This window comes from Mobula birostris, chromosome 15 (assembly GCF_030028105.1).
Source record: "Mobula birostris isolate sMobBir1 chromosome 15, sMobBir1.hap1, whole genome shotgun sequence".
Lineage (NCBI taxonomy): Eukaryota > Metazoa > Chordata > Chondrichthyes > Myliobatiformes > Myliobatidae > Mobula > Mobula birostris.
The window spans coordinates 19,121,782-19,138,302 of NC_092384.1; the positions used below are offsets into that span (position 1 = coordinate 19,121,782).

At 46.9% G+C, this 16,521-nt stretch overlaps 1 protein-coding gene across 2 annotated transcripts in view; it reads right to left on the reverse strand.

Moving 5' to 3' along the window:
• The window catches only part of gnao1a (guanine nucleotide binding protein (G protein), alpha activating activity polypeptide O, a), a 302,144-nt gene that overhangs the window by 37,157 nt on the left and 248,466 nt on the right, over window positions 1-16,521 (reverse strand). For both annotated transcript variants that reach the window (XM_072279401.1, XM_072279400.1), the window contains exon 5: window positions 7,057-7,185. In XM_072279401.1, the coding sequence (XP_072135502.1) occupies window positions 7,057-7,185 (129 nt within the window). The remainder of the gene's footprint in view (window positions 1-7,056; window positions 7,186-16,521) is intronic.

Genomic DNA, 16,521 nt, shown 5'->3' on the forward strand with positions numbered 1-16,521 from the left:
TAATGTGGGGAAATGTGAAATTGCTCACTTTGACAGGAAGAAAGGAACGTTGCTTACACGGAGAGGGACTGCACAGTTTTGCCATACAGAGGAATCCTCGTGCCTTCACAGAAAACTAACATGTAGGTACAGTAAGTAATTAGATTGCTCAGTATTACAAGGGAGATGGATTGTAATTATAGTAAAGTCTCTCAGTTATTGTATATATTTGCATACATAGATGAATTATATTTCATAAAGAGTTTGAGGAGATTTTGTATGTCTCCAAAGACTCTAGCAATTGCTTCAGATGTAATGTGAAAAGCATTCTAACTGGCTGCATCACTGTCTGGTGCGGAGGGGCCACAGCACAGGGTAGAAAAAGCTGCAGAGGGCTGCAAGCTCAGCAAGCCCCGTCATGGGCACCAGCATTCAGCGCATCTTCAAAAGGTGATGCTTCAAAAAGGCAGCATCCATCATTCAGGACCAGGACATGCCCTCTTCTTATTACTGCCATCAGTGAGGAGGTACGGGAACCTGAAGACACATGCTCAATGTTTTAGGAACAGATTCTTCCATTCTGCGATCAGATTTCCGAATAGACAATGGACCAACTCATGAATACTACCTCACTAATTTTGCTTTCTTTTTGCACTACTTGTAATTTATAGTAATTTATGTCTTGCACTGTGCCACTGCCATATAACAACAACTTTCACAATCTATGCGAGTGAAAGTAAAATTGATTCTGATTTGGATATCTGGAGTACTGTGCAAAAAATTTGGACTACTTACTTAAGCAGAAATGTCCACACACAGGGGGCAATTCAAGGAGGATTCAGTTGGTTGATTCCTGGGAGAAATTGATGGCTTATGAGGGAGGTTCATCGGGTGGGCCTATGTTCATTTCAGTTCAGAAGGAAGGGGTCTAATTAAGACATACAAGATTGATATGGTCCGCACAGAGAGGTTGCTTCCACTTCTAAAGGAATCAAGAACAAGGGGCCCTTCTTGCAGAATATGGACCAGCTGTTAAAGGTGGATATAGCGAGGAATTTCTTCTCTCAGAATCCTTGATAGAGCTCATACAGGCATATGGTTGATATACAGGTGCATCTAGGATTATGGGGAGCAGACAGGAGAGCGGTCAAATGGGGGAGCAGTAGTCAGTGGTCAGATGGGGGAGTAGGCTTGAGAAACTTTTGTTTTGTTTTTAAATATAAGGGCAGCTGAAAAAATAGGCTGAATTGTTACAAAATCGTCTCAAATCCATGCCTATATCTCCCTGGTTAGATCAGTGTACAGCAGTGAAACTGCACCAACATAAGTCTAAATGCTATTAGTTCAGTCATGAGAGCTCTCCTTAACCCTTACCCAGCCTTGAACTGTCCATCTCCGCAGACTCTCCTTAACCCTTACCCAGCCTTGAACTGCCCTTCTCTGCTGACTCTCCTTAACCCTTACCCAGCCTTGAACTGCCTTTCTCCGCTGACTCTCCTTAACCCTTACCCAGCCTTGAACTATCCATCTCCGCTGACTCTCCTTAACCCTTACCCAGCCTTGAACTGCCCTTTCCTGCTGACTCTCCTTAACCCTTACACAGCCTTGAACTGTCCTTCTCCGCTGACTCTCCTTAACCCTTACCCAGCCTTGAACTGTCCTTCTCCACAGTCTCTCCTTAACCCTTACCCAGTCTTGAACTGCACTTCTCCGCAGACTCTCCTTAACCCTTACCCAGCCTTGAACTGTCCTTCTCCGCTGACTCTCCTTAACCCTTACCCAGCCTTGAACTGTCCATCTCCGCAGACTCTCCTTAACCCTTACCCAGCCTTGAACTGCCCTTCTCCGCTGACTCTCCTTAACCCTTACCCAGCCTTGAACTGCCTTTCTCCGCTGACTCTCCTTAACCCTTACCCAGCCTTGAACTGTCCATCTCCGCTGACTCTCCTTAACCCTTACCCAGCCTTCAACTGCCCTTTCCTGCTGACTCTCCTTAACCCTTACCCAGCCTTGAACTGCACTTCTCCGCAGACTCTCTTTAACCCTTACCCAGCCTTGAACTGTCCTTCTCCACTGACTCTCCTTAACCCTTACCCAGCCTTGAACTGTCCATCTCCGCAGACTCTCCTTAACCCTTACCCAGCCTTGAACTGCCCTTCTCCGCTGACTCTCCTTAACCCTTACACAGCCTTGAACTGTCCATCTCTGCTGACTCTCCTTAACCTTTACCCAGCCTTGAACTGCCCTTCTCCGCTGACTCTCCTTAACCCTTACCCAGCCTTAAACTGCCCTTCCCCACTGACTCTCCTTAACCCTTACCCAGCCTTGTACTGCCTTTCTCCGCTGACTCTCCTTAACCCTTACCCAGCCTTGAACTGTCCATCTCCGCTGACTCTCTTTAACCCTTACCCAGCCTTGAACTGCCCTTCCCCGCTGACTCTCCTTAACCCTTACCCAGCCTTGAACTGCCCTTCTCCGCTGATGCTCCTTAACCCTTACCCAACCTTGAACTGCCCTTCTCCGCTGACTCTCCTTAACCCTTACCCAGCCTTGAACTGTCCTTCTCCGCTGACTCTCCTTAACCCTTACCCAGCCTTGTACTGCCTTTCTCCGCTGACTCTCCTTAACCCTTACCCGGCCTTGAACTGTCCATCTCCGCTGACTCTCCTTAACCCTTACCCAGCCTTGAACTGCCCTTCTCCACTGACTCTCCTTAACCCTTACCCAGCCTTGAACTGCCCTTCCCCGCTGACTCTCCTTAACCCTTACCCAGCCTTGAACTGTCCTTCTCCGCTGACTCTCCATAACCCTTACCCAGCCTTGAACTGTCCATCTCCACAGACTCTCCTTAACCCTTACCCAGCCTTGAACTGCCCTTCTCCGCTGACTCTCCTTAACCCTTACCCAGCCTTGTACTGCCTTTCTCAGCTGACTCTCCTTAACCCTTACCCAGCCTTGAACTGTCCATCTCCGCTGACTCTCCTTAACCCTTACCCAGCCTTGAACTGTCCTTCTCCACTGACTCTCCTTAACCCTTACCCAGCCTTGAACTGCCCTTCTCCGCTGACTCTCCTTAACCCTTACCCAGCCTTGTACTGCCTTTCTCAGCTGACTCTCCTTAACCCTTACCCAGCCTTGAACTGTCCATCTCCGCTGACTCTCCTTAACCCTTACCCAGCCTTGAACTGTCCTTCTCCGCTGACTCTCCTTAACCCTTACCCAGCCTTGTACTGCCTTTCTCCGCTGACTCTCCTTAACCCTTACCCGGCCTTGAACTGTCCATCTCCGCTGACTCTCCTTAACCCTTACCCAGCCTTGAACTGCCCTTCTCCACTGACTCTCCTTAACCCTTACCCAGCCTTGAACTGCCCTTCCCCGCTGACTCTCCTTAACCCTTACCCAGCCTTGAACTGTCCTTCTCCGCTGACTCTCCATAACCCTTACCCAGCCTTGAACTGTCCATCTCCACAGACTCTCCTTAACCCTTACCCAGCCTTGAACTGCCCTTCTCCGCTGACTCTCCTTAACCCTTACCCAGCCTTGTACTGCCTTTCTCAGCTGACTCTCCTTAACCCTTACCCAGCCTTGAACTGTCCATCTCCGCTGACTCTCCTTAACCCTTACCCAGCCTTGAACTGTCCTTCTCCACTGACTCTCCTTAACCCTTACCCAGCCTTGAACTGCCCTTCTCCGCTGACTCTCCTTAACCCTTACCCAGCCTTGTACTGCCTTTCTCAGCTGACTCTCCTTAACCCTTACCCAGCCTTGAACTGTCCATCTCCGCTGACTCTCCTTAACCCTTACCCAGCCTTGAACTGTCCTTCTCCGCTGACTCTCCTTAACCCTTACCCAGCCTTGAACTGTCCTTCTCCGCAGACTCTCCTTAACCCTTACCCAGCCTTGTACTGCCCTTCTCCGCTGACTCTCCTTAACCCTTACCCAGCCTTGAACTGCCCTTCTCCGCTGACTCTCCTTAACCCTTACCCAGCCTTGAACTGCCCTTCTCTGCTGACTCTCCATAACCCTTACCCAGCCTTGAACTGTCCTTCTCCGCAGACTCTCCTTAACCCTTACCCAGCCTTGAACTGTCCTTCTCCTCTGACTCTCCTTAACTCTTACCCAGCCTTGAACTGTCCTTCTCCGCAGACTCTCCTTAACCCTTACCCAGCCTTGAACTGCCCTTCCCCGCTGACCCTACTTAACCCTTACCCAGCCTTGAACTGCCCTTCTCCGCAGACTCTCCTTAACCCTTACCCAGCCTTGAACTGCCCTTCTCCGCTGACTCTCCTTAACTCTTACCCAGCCTTGAACTGCCCTTCCCCACTGACTCTCGTTAACCCTCACCCAGCCTTGAACTGTCCTTCTCCGCTGACTCTCCATAACCCTTACCCAGCCTTGAACTGTCCATCTCCGCTGACTCTCCTTAACCCTTACCCAGCCTTGAACTGTCCATCTCCACAGACTCTCCTTAACCCTTATACAGCCTTGAACTGTCTTTCTCCGCTGGCTCTCCTTAACCCTTACCCAGCCTTGAACTGTCCATCTCCGCTGACCCTCCTTAACCCTTACCCAGCCTTGAACTGCCCTTCTCCGCAGACTCTCCTTAACCCTTACCCAGCCTTGAACTGCCCTTCTCCTCTGACTCTCCTTAACTCTTACCCAGCCTTGAACTGCCCTTCCCCGCTGACTCTCCTTAACCCTCACCCAGCCTTGAACTGTCCTTCTCCGCTGACTCTCCATAACCCTTACCCAGCCTTGAACTGTCCATCTCCGCTGACTCTCCTTAACCCTTACCCAGCCTTGAACTGTCCATCTCCACAGACTCTCCTTAACCCTTATACAGCCTTGAACTGTCTTTCTCCGCTGGCTCTCCTTAACCCTTACCCAGCCTTGAACTGCCCTTCTCCGCTGACTCTCCTTAACCCTTACCCAGCCTTGTACTGCCTTTCTCAGCTGACTCTCCTTAACCCTTACCCAGCCTTGAACTGTCCATCTCCGCTGACTCTCCTTAACCCTTACCCAGCCTTGAACTGTCCTTCTCCGCTGACTCTCCTTAACCCTTACCCAGCCTTGAACTGTCCTTCTCCGCAGACTCTCCTTAACCCTTACCCAGCCTTGTACTGCCCTTCTCCGCTGACTCTCCTTAACCCTTACCCAGTCTTGAACTGCCCTTCTCTGCTGACTCTCCATAACCCTTACCCAGCCTTGAACTGTCCATCTCCACAGACTCTCCTTAACTCTTATCCAGCCTTGAACTGTCCTTCTCCGCAGACTCTCCTTAACCCTTACCCAGCCTTGAACTGCCCTTCCCCGCTGACCCTCCTTAACCCTTACCCAGCCTTGAACTGCCCTTCTCCGCAGACTCTCCTTAACCCTTACCCAGCCTTGAACTGCCCTTCTCCGCTGACTCTCCTTAACCCTCACCCAGCCTTGAACTGTCCTTCTCCGCTGACTCTCCATAACCCTTACCCAGCCTTGAACTGTCCATCTCCGCTGAATCTCCTTAACCCTTACCCAGCCTTGAACTGTCCATCTCCACAGACTCTCCTTAACCCTTATACAGCCTTGAACTGTCTTTCTCCGCTGGCTCTCCTTAACCCTTACCCAGCCTTGAACTGCCCTCCTCCGCTGACTCTCCTTCACCCTTACCCAGCCCTGAACTGTCCATCTCCACTGACTCTCCTTAATCCTTACCCAGCCTTGAACTGTCCTTCTCCGCAGACTCTCCTTAACCCTTACCCAGCCTTGAACTGCCCTTCTCCGCTGGCTCTCCTTAACCCTTACCCAGCCTTGAACTGTCCTTCTCCACTGACTCTCCTTAACCCTTACCCAGCCTTGAACTGCCCTTCTCCGCTGACTCTCCTTAACACTTACCCAGCCTTGAACTGTCCTTCTCCGCTGACTCTCCTTAACCCTTACCCAGCCTTGAACTGTCCATCTCCACAGACTCTCCTTAACCCTTACCCAGCCTTGAAATGTCCATCTCTGCTGACCCTCCTCCATCATCTCGCCAGTGACGAGTTACACTGTCCCCTGTAGCCAGCACCTCTCCAGCAGTGCTTTCTTTCCCTTTCCTCTTAGTTGTGAACAATTTCTCCTTTCACGGAGTCATACAGGTCCTTTGGCCTGCAAGACCACTGAGCACCATTTACACAATCCTGCACTAAGCTCATTTGATTCTTGCAATATTCTCATCCTCTCCTCCGGACTCTACCACGACCTACACCGCAGTGGAACCCTAATCAACCCGCATGTCTTTGCGATTTGGGAGGGAAGTAGAGCATCCAGGAGACAACCATTTGGTCACAAACTGCACACAGACGTTAGGCCCAGGTCACAGAATCTACGAGGCAGCAGTACCACTAGCTGGGCTACAGAGCCACCATTTTGTCCCTTCCTCTTCCTCTCTACAAAACATCCCCAGGATGCTATCATCTGAAGTCAAGGAGTCTTCTTTCACAGGTTGGTGCTAACACACAGTGCCCCCCTCCTTCACTCCATATCCTTTCCCCTACTGTCCTTGAATGGCCAGGGGCTTGGATGGTTTTGGATCTTTCCTTTGTTTAGCCCACACATTGGTGCAAAATAAATGATGTCTGTACCCATTGGAGTAACATCAACATCTGGATTCCACTGTCTGTTTTCATTGCATTAACTTCAGAATAAAGGAGACCAGTCTTAGTGATTCCCTCTTCTTCAACAAACAATATTTGAACTCCTTGTACCCATAAAATGCAACTGGTATGGTGGGGTACATGTGCATTTGGTGAAGTCTTGACTCCCTCTGATCATGAAGAAAGGTTTCTATCTACAGGAGATGTTAATCTACTAATTATATCTGTACACAATGAGTGGAGAGCCCTGTTGGGTGTCTAGTAAAGACCACAGTACTTTGTCACCATGATGATAGCAAAAGGGACAAGACTCTTTTACTACGGGCACAGTATAATTTCCACATTAAACACGTTCACTTCTTATGATTCCCTCACATCTAACTCATTCCAGTTGCTTAACGCTCCACTGAGATGACAGGAAGAAACTCTTCCGTGTGACTGCATGCAATCTAACTGGACTCACCTGAAGTGGAGATTTTTGAATGTAAAGTGGGTTTCTACGATTCCAGTGGTCTTCACTCTAGTTCGGAGGATGTCCTGCTCTGTTGGTTGGTAATCGCTCCCTCCAATCCGATCTAAGCTGTCTAAGTAACTGTAAGAGAAAGGAGGACATTACAAGGGAGTCCTTAACTGCACTGGAACATTTCGACAGTTCAAGGATGGGTCCAAAGTTAGGAGTCGTCTCTGTGATTAGAGATCAACTATAAATGTTATTCCTTTATTCAGGAAGGGGAGTAGGGTTAACCCTGGGAATTATAGACCAGTGAGTCAGTGGTGGGCAGATTATCGATGAAGATTCTCAGAGACAGGACCTATGAGGATTTAGGGAGCATTGTCTGATTAGGTATGGTCAGCATGGCTTTGTAAGGAGCAGGTGAGGTTCTGACAGATACATGAGGGACATTTAAGAAGCTCTTAGATAGGCACATGGATGGTAGAAAAATGGAGCATCACTCCATAGTATCTCAAGTGATGCTATGTCTTAGTTTGGAGAAAATTAGAAGTTGAACCTTTGAACCTTTATTTGATTTTGAGAAAAGATGGGGCTCATTTGCTCGTTATTATCATTTGAGCTAATTGATAGATTTTTTTCCCAGGATCTAATTGTAAATTTTTTGGTATATTTTCTTTTCTTGCTGGCTTTTTGATGTTTATTTTTAGAAGCTTTTTGAATGACGCATGACTCCGGGGTTGTACACCTGATGGGTTTTTTCTCACTTTTTCTGCTTAGTAGGTTTTTTCTGTTATCACAAATTTGCTTTCAATCTTTAAGATAATGTATTTTTTGAGACATTGTAAGTGTTGTTACTTCAATGTACTCGTGTTATTTCTTTTGTATAATATAACATTAAAAAGATTTGAAAAGAAAGAAAGATAGAAAAATGGAGGGCTATGTAGGAGGGAAGGGTTAGATTGATCTTAGAGAAGGTTAAAGGGCCAGCACAACATCATGGGCTGAAGGGCCTGTATTGTGCTGTAGTCTTCTTATTTTTATTTATTTAGAGAGATATAACATGGTAACAGGATCTTCTGGCCCAACGAGCCCTCGCTGCCCAGTTACACCCAAGTGGACAACTAACCCACTGACCCATATGTCTTTGGGTTGTGGGAGGAAACCCACGCAGTCACAGGGAGAACGTACAAACTCCTTACAGACAGCAGCATTCTATATTCTGTGTTCTTAAATAATGGCGATTTCTCAGAGACTTACTCCTAACAATGGAATTAACATAAACATTGATTTAAAACATTCATATAACTAAAAGCAATAGAGTGAAATACACAGTATTCTGAATGAGTTCTTTGCAACCACTGCAAGAGTGAGTTACCCACTTCTGCCTGTAAGACCACCCTCACTCTGCAATGATAGGATGGTATTAAAAGAAGCAGATACAATCGTGGTGTTTGAGGGGCAACGAGACTGGCAGGGAGTAGAGGGTGTGTGCAGGCATTTGGCGATTTGTGTAGCACACACAAAATGCTGCTGGAGCTCAGCAGATCAGGCAGCATCAATGGAGAAGAATAAAAAGTCAATGTTTCAGGTGGAGACCCTGCATCTGCACAACCGTAATTAGTGAGAAAGACAATTGTTGCTGCCTTCAATTAATTTGCTTTGATCCACTACAATATCATGTCTACTGGACTGAGTCCTGGTGAAGGCTCTCGGCCTGAAATGTCAGCTATGTGTTCCTCTCCATTGATGTTACCTGGCCTGCTGAGTTCCTTCAGCATTTTGTGTGTGTCGTTGAAGATTTCCAGCATCTGCAGAATCTCCTGTGTCTGAGATTAGTGCAGGTGGCCTCATCTCTGGAATCAACCTGGTGAACCTCCTCTGCACCACCCCCAAAGCCAGTATCTCCTTCCTCAAGTAAGAAGACCAGAACTGCACACAGTGATCTGGGTGTGGCCCACCCTACACAGTTGTAGCATACCCTCCCTGCTCTTAAATTCATTCCCTCTGGCAATGAAGCCCAACATTCCATTTGTCTTCTTGATGGCCTGCAGCCCCTGCAAGCCAACCTTTTGTGATTCATGCACAAGCACTCCCGAGTCCCTCTACACAGCAGCATGCTGCAATTTTTTACCATTTAAATAATAATCTGCTTTCATTTTTCCCTCCAAAGTGGATGACCTTGCATTTACCAACATTGTACTCCATCTGCCAGATGCTTGCCCACTCACTTTACCAATCTATATCACTCTGCAGACTGTCTGTATCCTCTGCACAACTTATTTTTCCACTCAATTTAGTGTCACTAGCAAACTTAGATACACTATGTTTGGTCCCCTCTTCCAGATCGTTAATGCATATCATGAGCAGTTGCAGGCCCAGCACCCACCACTGTGGCACACCGCTCACCGCGGATTGCCGACCAAAGAAGCACACACGTATCCCAACTCTCTGCTTTCTATTGGCTAACCAATTCTCTATCCATGCTGATACATCACACCTAACTCTATGTATCCTCATCTTATGGATATGTCTTTTATGTGGCACCTTATTGAAAGCTTTCTGGAAATCCAAGTACATCACACCCATCTGTTCCCCTCTATCCACTGCTCATGAGCATTGTTGGAGTGGCCATTGTGTGAGTGGGGCATTGTTACAGTTGTCCGGCTTTGGTTGAACTGGCTCAGGTGAGAACAAGCTCCAGCAAGCACAGATGAAGGTCTCCTAATGAAGTGTCTTGGCTCGAACTGCGACTGTTTACTCTTTTCCATAGATGCTACCTGACCTGCTGAGTTCCTCCAGCATTTTGTGTATGTTGCAAAGTTTCTAGCAATTGTTTTTTTTACTGTTAGTACATAGCTGGTGCGCTGAGACTGGGCCCAGAGTTAGTGTTATGTTCCTTGTGTGAGATGTGGGAAAATTGGGAGACCCCCAGTCTCCCTGATAACTACACCTGCCTGAAGTGCATCAAATTGCATCTCCTAAGGGACTATGTTAAGGATCTGGAGCTGTGGCTCGATGACCTTTGGTTCAGTTAGGAGACTGAGGAGGTGCTAGATGGGAGCTACAGGGAGGTAGTCAGTTTAACTTGCAGGAGGCAGGTCCCTGGGTAACAGTCTAGAGAGGCAGCCAGTGCAGGGTATCCTGTGGCCATTTCCCATTGCTTTGGATACTATTAGGGGAGGGGGGGAGGGGGGGAGGTGGGGATGACCCACCAGAGGGAAGCTGCAGCAACCAGGTCTCTGGCACCGAATCTGGCGCTGTGGCTCAGAAGGGAGAGGTGAAGAAGAATAATGTTAGGGGATTCCATAATTAAAGAAGCAAAAAGCAGATTCTCAGCATGTGAAAGAGGCACCCAGATGGTAAGTTGCCCACCAGTTGCCAGGGGCAGGGATATCTTGGATCGGGTCAAAAACATTGTAAAGGGGGAGGCTGAACAGCTGGATGTTGTGGTACATACTGATACCAACTACATAGGGAGGAAAAGGGAGGAGGTCCTAAAGAGAGAATATAGAAAGTGAGGCAGAATACTGAAAAGCAGGATCTCCAGAGTAGTATCTCTGGATTGCTGCCATGTGTCAGTGCGGGTAAGAGTAGGATGACTGGCAGGTGAATGTGTGGCTGCAGAACTGGTGCAGGGGACAGGGTTTCAGATTTCTGGATCATTGGGACCTCTTCCAGAGAAGGTATGACCTGGACAAAAAAGATAGGTTACGCCTGAACCTGAGGGGGACCAATATCTTTGCAGGTAGGTTTGCTAGAGCTATTGGGGAGGACTTAAACTAACTTGGCAGGAGGATGGGAACTGGAGTGATAGGGCTGAGGATGGGGCAGTTGGTATACAAGTCAATGCAGTGTGATGTAAAGCTGTGAGGAAGGACAGGCATATGATAGGGAAAAACTGTGGTCAATGGGATGAGTTAAAGTATAACGGGGTCAAAATCAAAAAGGGTGATGAATACAGGATCAAAGATGTTATATTTGAATGCATGCAGTACATTGAATAAGGTAGATGATCTTATACTGCAGTTTGAGATCGGCAGGTATGACGTGATCAGCATCTCCAAGTTCTGGTTGAAAGAAGATCATATCTGGGAGCTTAACATCCAGGGACACACATTATACTGAAAGGACAGGCAGGTAGACAAAGGAGGTGGGGTGGCTCTGCTGGTAAAAAATGAAATCAAACATTTTTAAAGAGGTGGCATAGGATTGGACAATGTCGAATCCTTGCGGGTAAAGTTAAGAGACTGCAAGGGTAAAAGACCCTGATGGGATTTACATACAGGCCTCTGAACAGTAGCCAGGATGTCAGCTGCAAATTACAATGGGAGATAGAACATTTCTTGTAAAAAAGGAAATGGTGCAATAAACTTGAGAGATTTCAATCGGCAGGTAGATTGGGAAAATCTGTTTGGTGCAGGACCCCAAGAAGGTGTTTGGGAAACTGAAAGGTCTGATGGTAGATATTTCATGGTAGATAAGTCACCTGGACCAGATGGACTACATTCCAGGGTGGCTGAAGGGATGTGAGGGGCATTAGTAATGATCTTACAAGAATCAGTAGATGCTGAAATGTTTCTGGAAGACTGGAAAATTGCAAATGTCACTCCACTCTTTAAGAAGGGAGGGAGGTAGAAGAAAGGAAATTATAGGCCAGCTAGTCTGACTTCAGTAGTCGGGAAGATGTTGGAATCTATTATTAAGGGGTACTTGGAAGCACATGTTAAAATAGGCCAAAGTCAGCATGGTTTTCTAAAGGGGAAATCTTGCCTGACAAATCTATTGGAATTCTTTGAGGAAATAACAGGCAGGATATACAAAGAAGAGTCAGTAGATGTTGTTTATTTGGATTTTCAGAAGGCCTTTGACCCACTAGATAACTAGCGGTCTAGTTATCTCAAGGTCGCTAGTTCGAGCCTCAGTTGTGGCGGCGTGTTTGTGTCCTTGAGCAAGGCACTTAATCACACATTGTTATGCGAGGTGTGGCGCACCACACAGACGTCCAATCTGTGCCTTGTAAGGCATGAAAATGCCCGACACAGGCCTTCATGGTCTGAGTCGACGTTCCCCTCCCCCCCCTTGACCCACACATGCGGCTGCTTAACAAGATAGGAGCCCAATGTATTATGGGAAAGATTCTAGAATGGATAGAAGATTGGCTGACTGGCAGGAGACAAAGGATGGGAGTAAAGGGGGCCTTTTCTGGTTGGCAGTTGGTGACTAGTGGTATTCCACAGGGGTCGGTGTTGGGACCATTTTTTCATGTTGTATGTCAATGATTTGTATGAAGGAATTGGTGGCTCTGTGGCCAAGTTGCAGATGATACAAATATAGATGGAAGGGCAAGTCGTGCTGAGGAAACAGGGTGTCTGCAGAAGGACTTGGGCAGATTGGGGGAATGGTCAAGGAAGTGGCAGATAGAATATAAGGGAGGTAAGTGTGTGGTTATGCACTTTGTCAGAAGGAATAAAGGTGTGGCCAAAAATCAGAGGTGCAGAGGAACTTGGGAGTCCTCGTGCAGGACTCCCTAAAGGTTAACTTGCAGCTTGAGTCAGTGGTGAGGAAGGCATATGCAATGTTAACATTCATTTCAAGAGGACTGGAATATAAATACAAGGATATTATACTGAGGCTTTATAAGGCATTGATCAGACACACTTGGAGTATTGTGAGCAGTTTTGGGCCCCTTATCTAAGAAAGGAGGTGCTGGCATTGGAGAGAGTCCAGAGGAGGTTCACAAGGGTAATCCCAAGGATGAAAAAGTTAACACATGAGGAACTTCTGATGGGCCTGCGCCTGTAATTGCTGGAATTTAGAAGAATGAGGGAGATCTCATTGAAACCTATCAAATATTGAAAGGTCTGCATAGAGTGAATGTTGAAAAATTGTTTCCTATAGTGAGGGAGTCTAGGACCAGCGGAAACTGCCTCAGAATTGAGAACAGAGATGATGAAAAATTTCCTTAGCCAAAGGATGGTGAATCTGTGGAATTCTTCGCCACAGATGGCTGTGCAGTCCAAGTCATTAAGTATATCTAAGGCAGAGGTTGATAGGTTCTTGATTAGTCAGGACATCAAAGATTATGGGGAGAAGGCAGGAGAATGAGGTTGAGAGGGACAATAAATCAGCCATGATGGAATAGTAGAGCACACTCGATGGACTGAATGGCCTAATTCTGTTCCATGAATTTGGGTTTTATGCTATTGTTTATTAACAGTTTTCACTTTCGGGGTTTCAAATTGCTTTTGGAGAAACTACAGTTTAGGAATGCATACTTATTTTTTGATTTTTTGCAAAGCAGACTGATGCAGGAGAGCTGAACTCTCTCACTGCTGCTGGAAGTGTTCATCTGCATGGCTACTGCAGGGCTGCAGGTTGCTTTCTATATTTAAGGCCGATTAACTCCCCATCGATCTCAGCGTGCCATCTATAAATAACAATAATTAACTTCTCAGATTGGATGGGGGTATTATTTAACCAAATGCAGTGAATTTAATGAAGATATTTTCCTGGATAGGTCTGTACACCTTCCTTTAGTAGAAGCATCAACCTATTTTCACGTCAAAGACAATTGCTCTTATCTTCACTGGAGGTCTGAGGAGGTGGTCAGAGTTAGATATTTCAGTTTTAAATGACAGGAAGCATTATGCTGCGAACTTTTCCAGGCATAAATTACGTTGTGCACAGATTCTATTCTCGCCCCCTCCCCCTCCTCTCTTCTTCCATTCCCCATTCCGGCTCCCCTCTAACCTCCTCTCTTCTTATCTGCCCCTCCATGCCTCTCCTCCTTCCCTTTCTCCCATGGTTCACTTTCCTTTGCCTTTCAGATTCTTTCTTCAGCCCTTTACCTTTTCCACCTATCACCTGCCAGCTTCTCACTTCATCCCCCCTCCCCTCACCTGGCTCCACCTGTCACCTGCCAGCTTCTCACTTCATCCCCCCTCCCCTCACCTGGCTCCACCTGTCACCTGCCAGCTTCTCACTTCATCCCCCCTCCCCTCACCTGGCTCCACCTGTCACCTGCCAGCTTCTCACTTCATCCCCCCTCCCCTCACCTGGCTCCATCTATCACCTGCCAGCTTGTACTCCTTTCCCCCTTCTTATTCTGCCTTCTTCCCCCTTCCTTTCCAGCCCTGATTGAGGGTCTCGGCCCAGAACCTTTGCTCTTTATTCCTTTCCATCGATGTTGCCTGACCGCTGAGTTACGCCAGAATTTTGTATGTATTTCTATGCAGTGCCTTTATTTTACAAGATCTTCACGAGCAGTTGATATGATATAGCTGTGGCGGAATCAGACTAATTACAGGTAATGACATATGACTTTCGCACTAATTACGATAACATTATAGACACAAAGTCAATAAACATTTGATTATTCCCATTAAGCAGCACAACCATTAGGTACACTGAGACAAACCACAAGAAAGATGATCATCATTTCTTATCTACGTAAATCAAAGGCAAAAAATACTTAACCTTTCAAGCCAAAATGTAATTTAGTAACTCTTCACTTCAGATCAAATCTGACGCTTGGGTGGAAGCACATTTTCCCTTTGATGGCAGCTCAGTAAAGAACAGACATAAATTACAGGCAACACATTCCTGACTCTCATGTTATGCACTGCAACAGGGTAGTGCCAGTGAAGGAGGTCATTTGTGAGAAATCTAAATTCCCATTCTGACTCCCCAGCACCATGTCCTGAGCTGAGGGGCTGGATGCACTTCGTACCTGGCCCCTCCATTTTATGCTAGTCACCTCAACTGTAAGGGCATGTAGGTGATTTACTGCCATTTTTACTTTACTCAATGGTGATGCTTTTAATGAATTAATATCTCCTGTACTAGTTTACTGGTAAATTCATCATTTAATTTTAATCCTTTCAGATATTTTTAAACGACTTTGTCATCAGTGGCATTTAATAGCAATTCAATGGCCAGTAAAGTAATCATGATGTGGGGCCTCAGGATATGCCACCTGAGGCCCTGAGGCCCGGCTGAAACTTGCTTTGCAATGAGGCCTGGAGCTCAATTGGACCTGTAGGGCTGCTGTGGAGACAGCAGACATAGGTCTGAACACAAGGAACCAACTGGATCAAACACCACCGTTTAAGTGTAGCGATTCCCTGGCATCGTATTTATTCAATTCCTTTACCACTCCTTTTGGGCACGTGGCCAAGTGGTTAGGGCATTCGACTAGAGATCTGAAGGTCGTGAGTTCGAGCCCCAGCCGAGGCAGCATGTTGTGTCCTTGGGCAAGGCACTTAATCACACAGTGCTCTGCGACGACACTGGTGCCAAGCTGTATCAGCCCTTGCCCTTCCCTTGGACAACATCGGTGTCATGGAGAGGGGAGACTTGCAGCATGGGCAACTGCCGGTCTTCCATACAACCTTGCCTAGATCCGTGGTCTTGCAAGACTAACGGATGACTAACTACCACACCTGGTCCAAGTAGCAGCTCAGTAATCATGCAATGGTTTCCCTCACATCTAGTTCAATGGCACTCTTTATATTTCCTTGAATTGAATCTAATTACACCAATTCCCTTGCATCTAATCCAACTGCAGTGTGCATGATAACTCACCCACATCTAACCCCAGGACGCTGTATGATATGCCTTCTCCAGCCGTGACGAGTATGCGTGGCTGTACTCTCAGGTGTGGTTATGCTTGGGGAGATGGCCTTGAATTGTCATCAGGGGACGGGGGTTCGATCTCGAGCTGTCATATTATGTTGGGATGTGCCGCAGGCTGCAATGTGTGGGGTGCTGTAATGACAGGGCATGCGGGTATGCCGCTTCTTGTGGGTGCGTGGTTTGAAGGTGTACTTGTGGGTGGGTGTGCAATCTCGGGCTGAAGGTGTGATTGTGCATGTCAGTCAGTTCTTGGTGCGATTGTACAGGGGCTGCGAATGTGTTGGGATGTGTGATTGGAGTGACATCCCAGAGTGGTGTTGTGGATGGGAGTCAAAATCTCAAGGTGAGATCATGTTTGGGGGCATAATTTCAATATGCTCTTGTTCAGGGAAAGGACATGATTGTGTACAGAATGTCATCTCAGGTAGTGTACCACCTGGGGTACGCCAGTGATGAATATTTTATGCTCTCATCTCTCACTCTTCCAGGGGATTATTTTTTCCCTGATTTATATCTCCTATTTAAAATGGGTATGTCATGTTTCCCCTGAAATGCCTCTGGACCTGGTTTGCCACTGGAAGGATTGATTCTGAACTGAGGACCAATTCCCTTTATGGCTTCTCTGGAAAGTCACATCACTGATGTGAAATCTCACAGCTCAGCCTTCCCGTGATTAGGACACGTGACAAACCCTGCACATGGTTCAATAAATCCACCGGTAAAAAGAATCGAAATGGCAACACGATTGATGCAAGAGACCTTTTGTTAATAAAATTAGACAAAATTATAGACTAAACAGCAGAGAATGACTGGAAATATCTTTAAACATATTGCTATAGT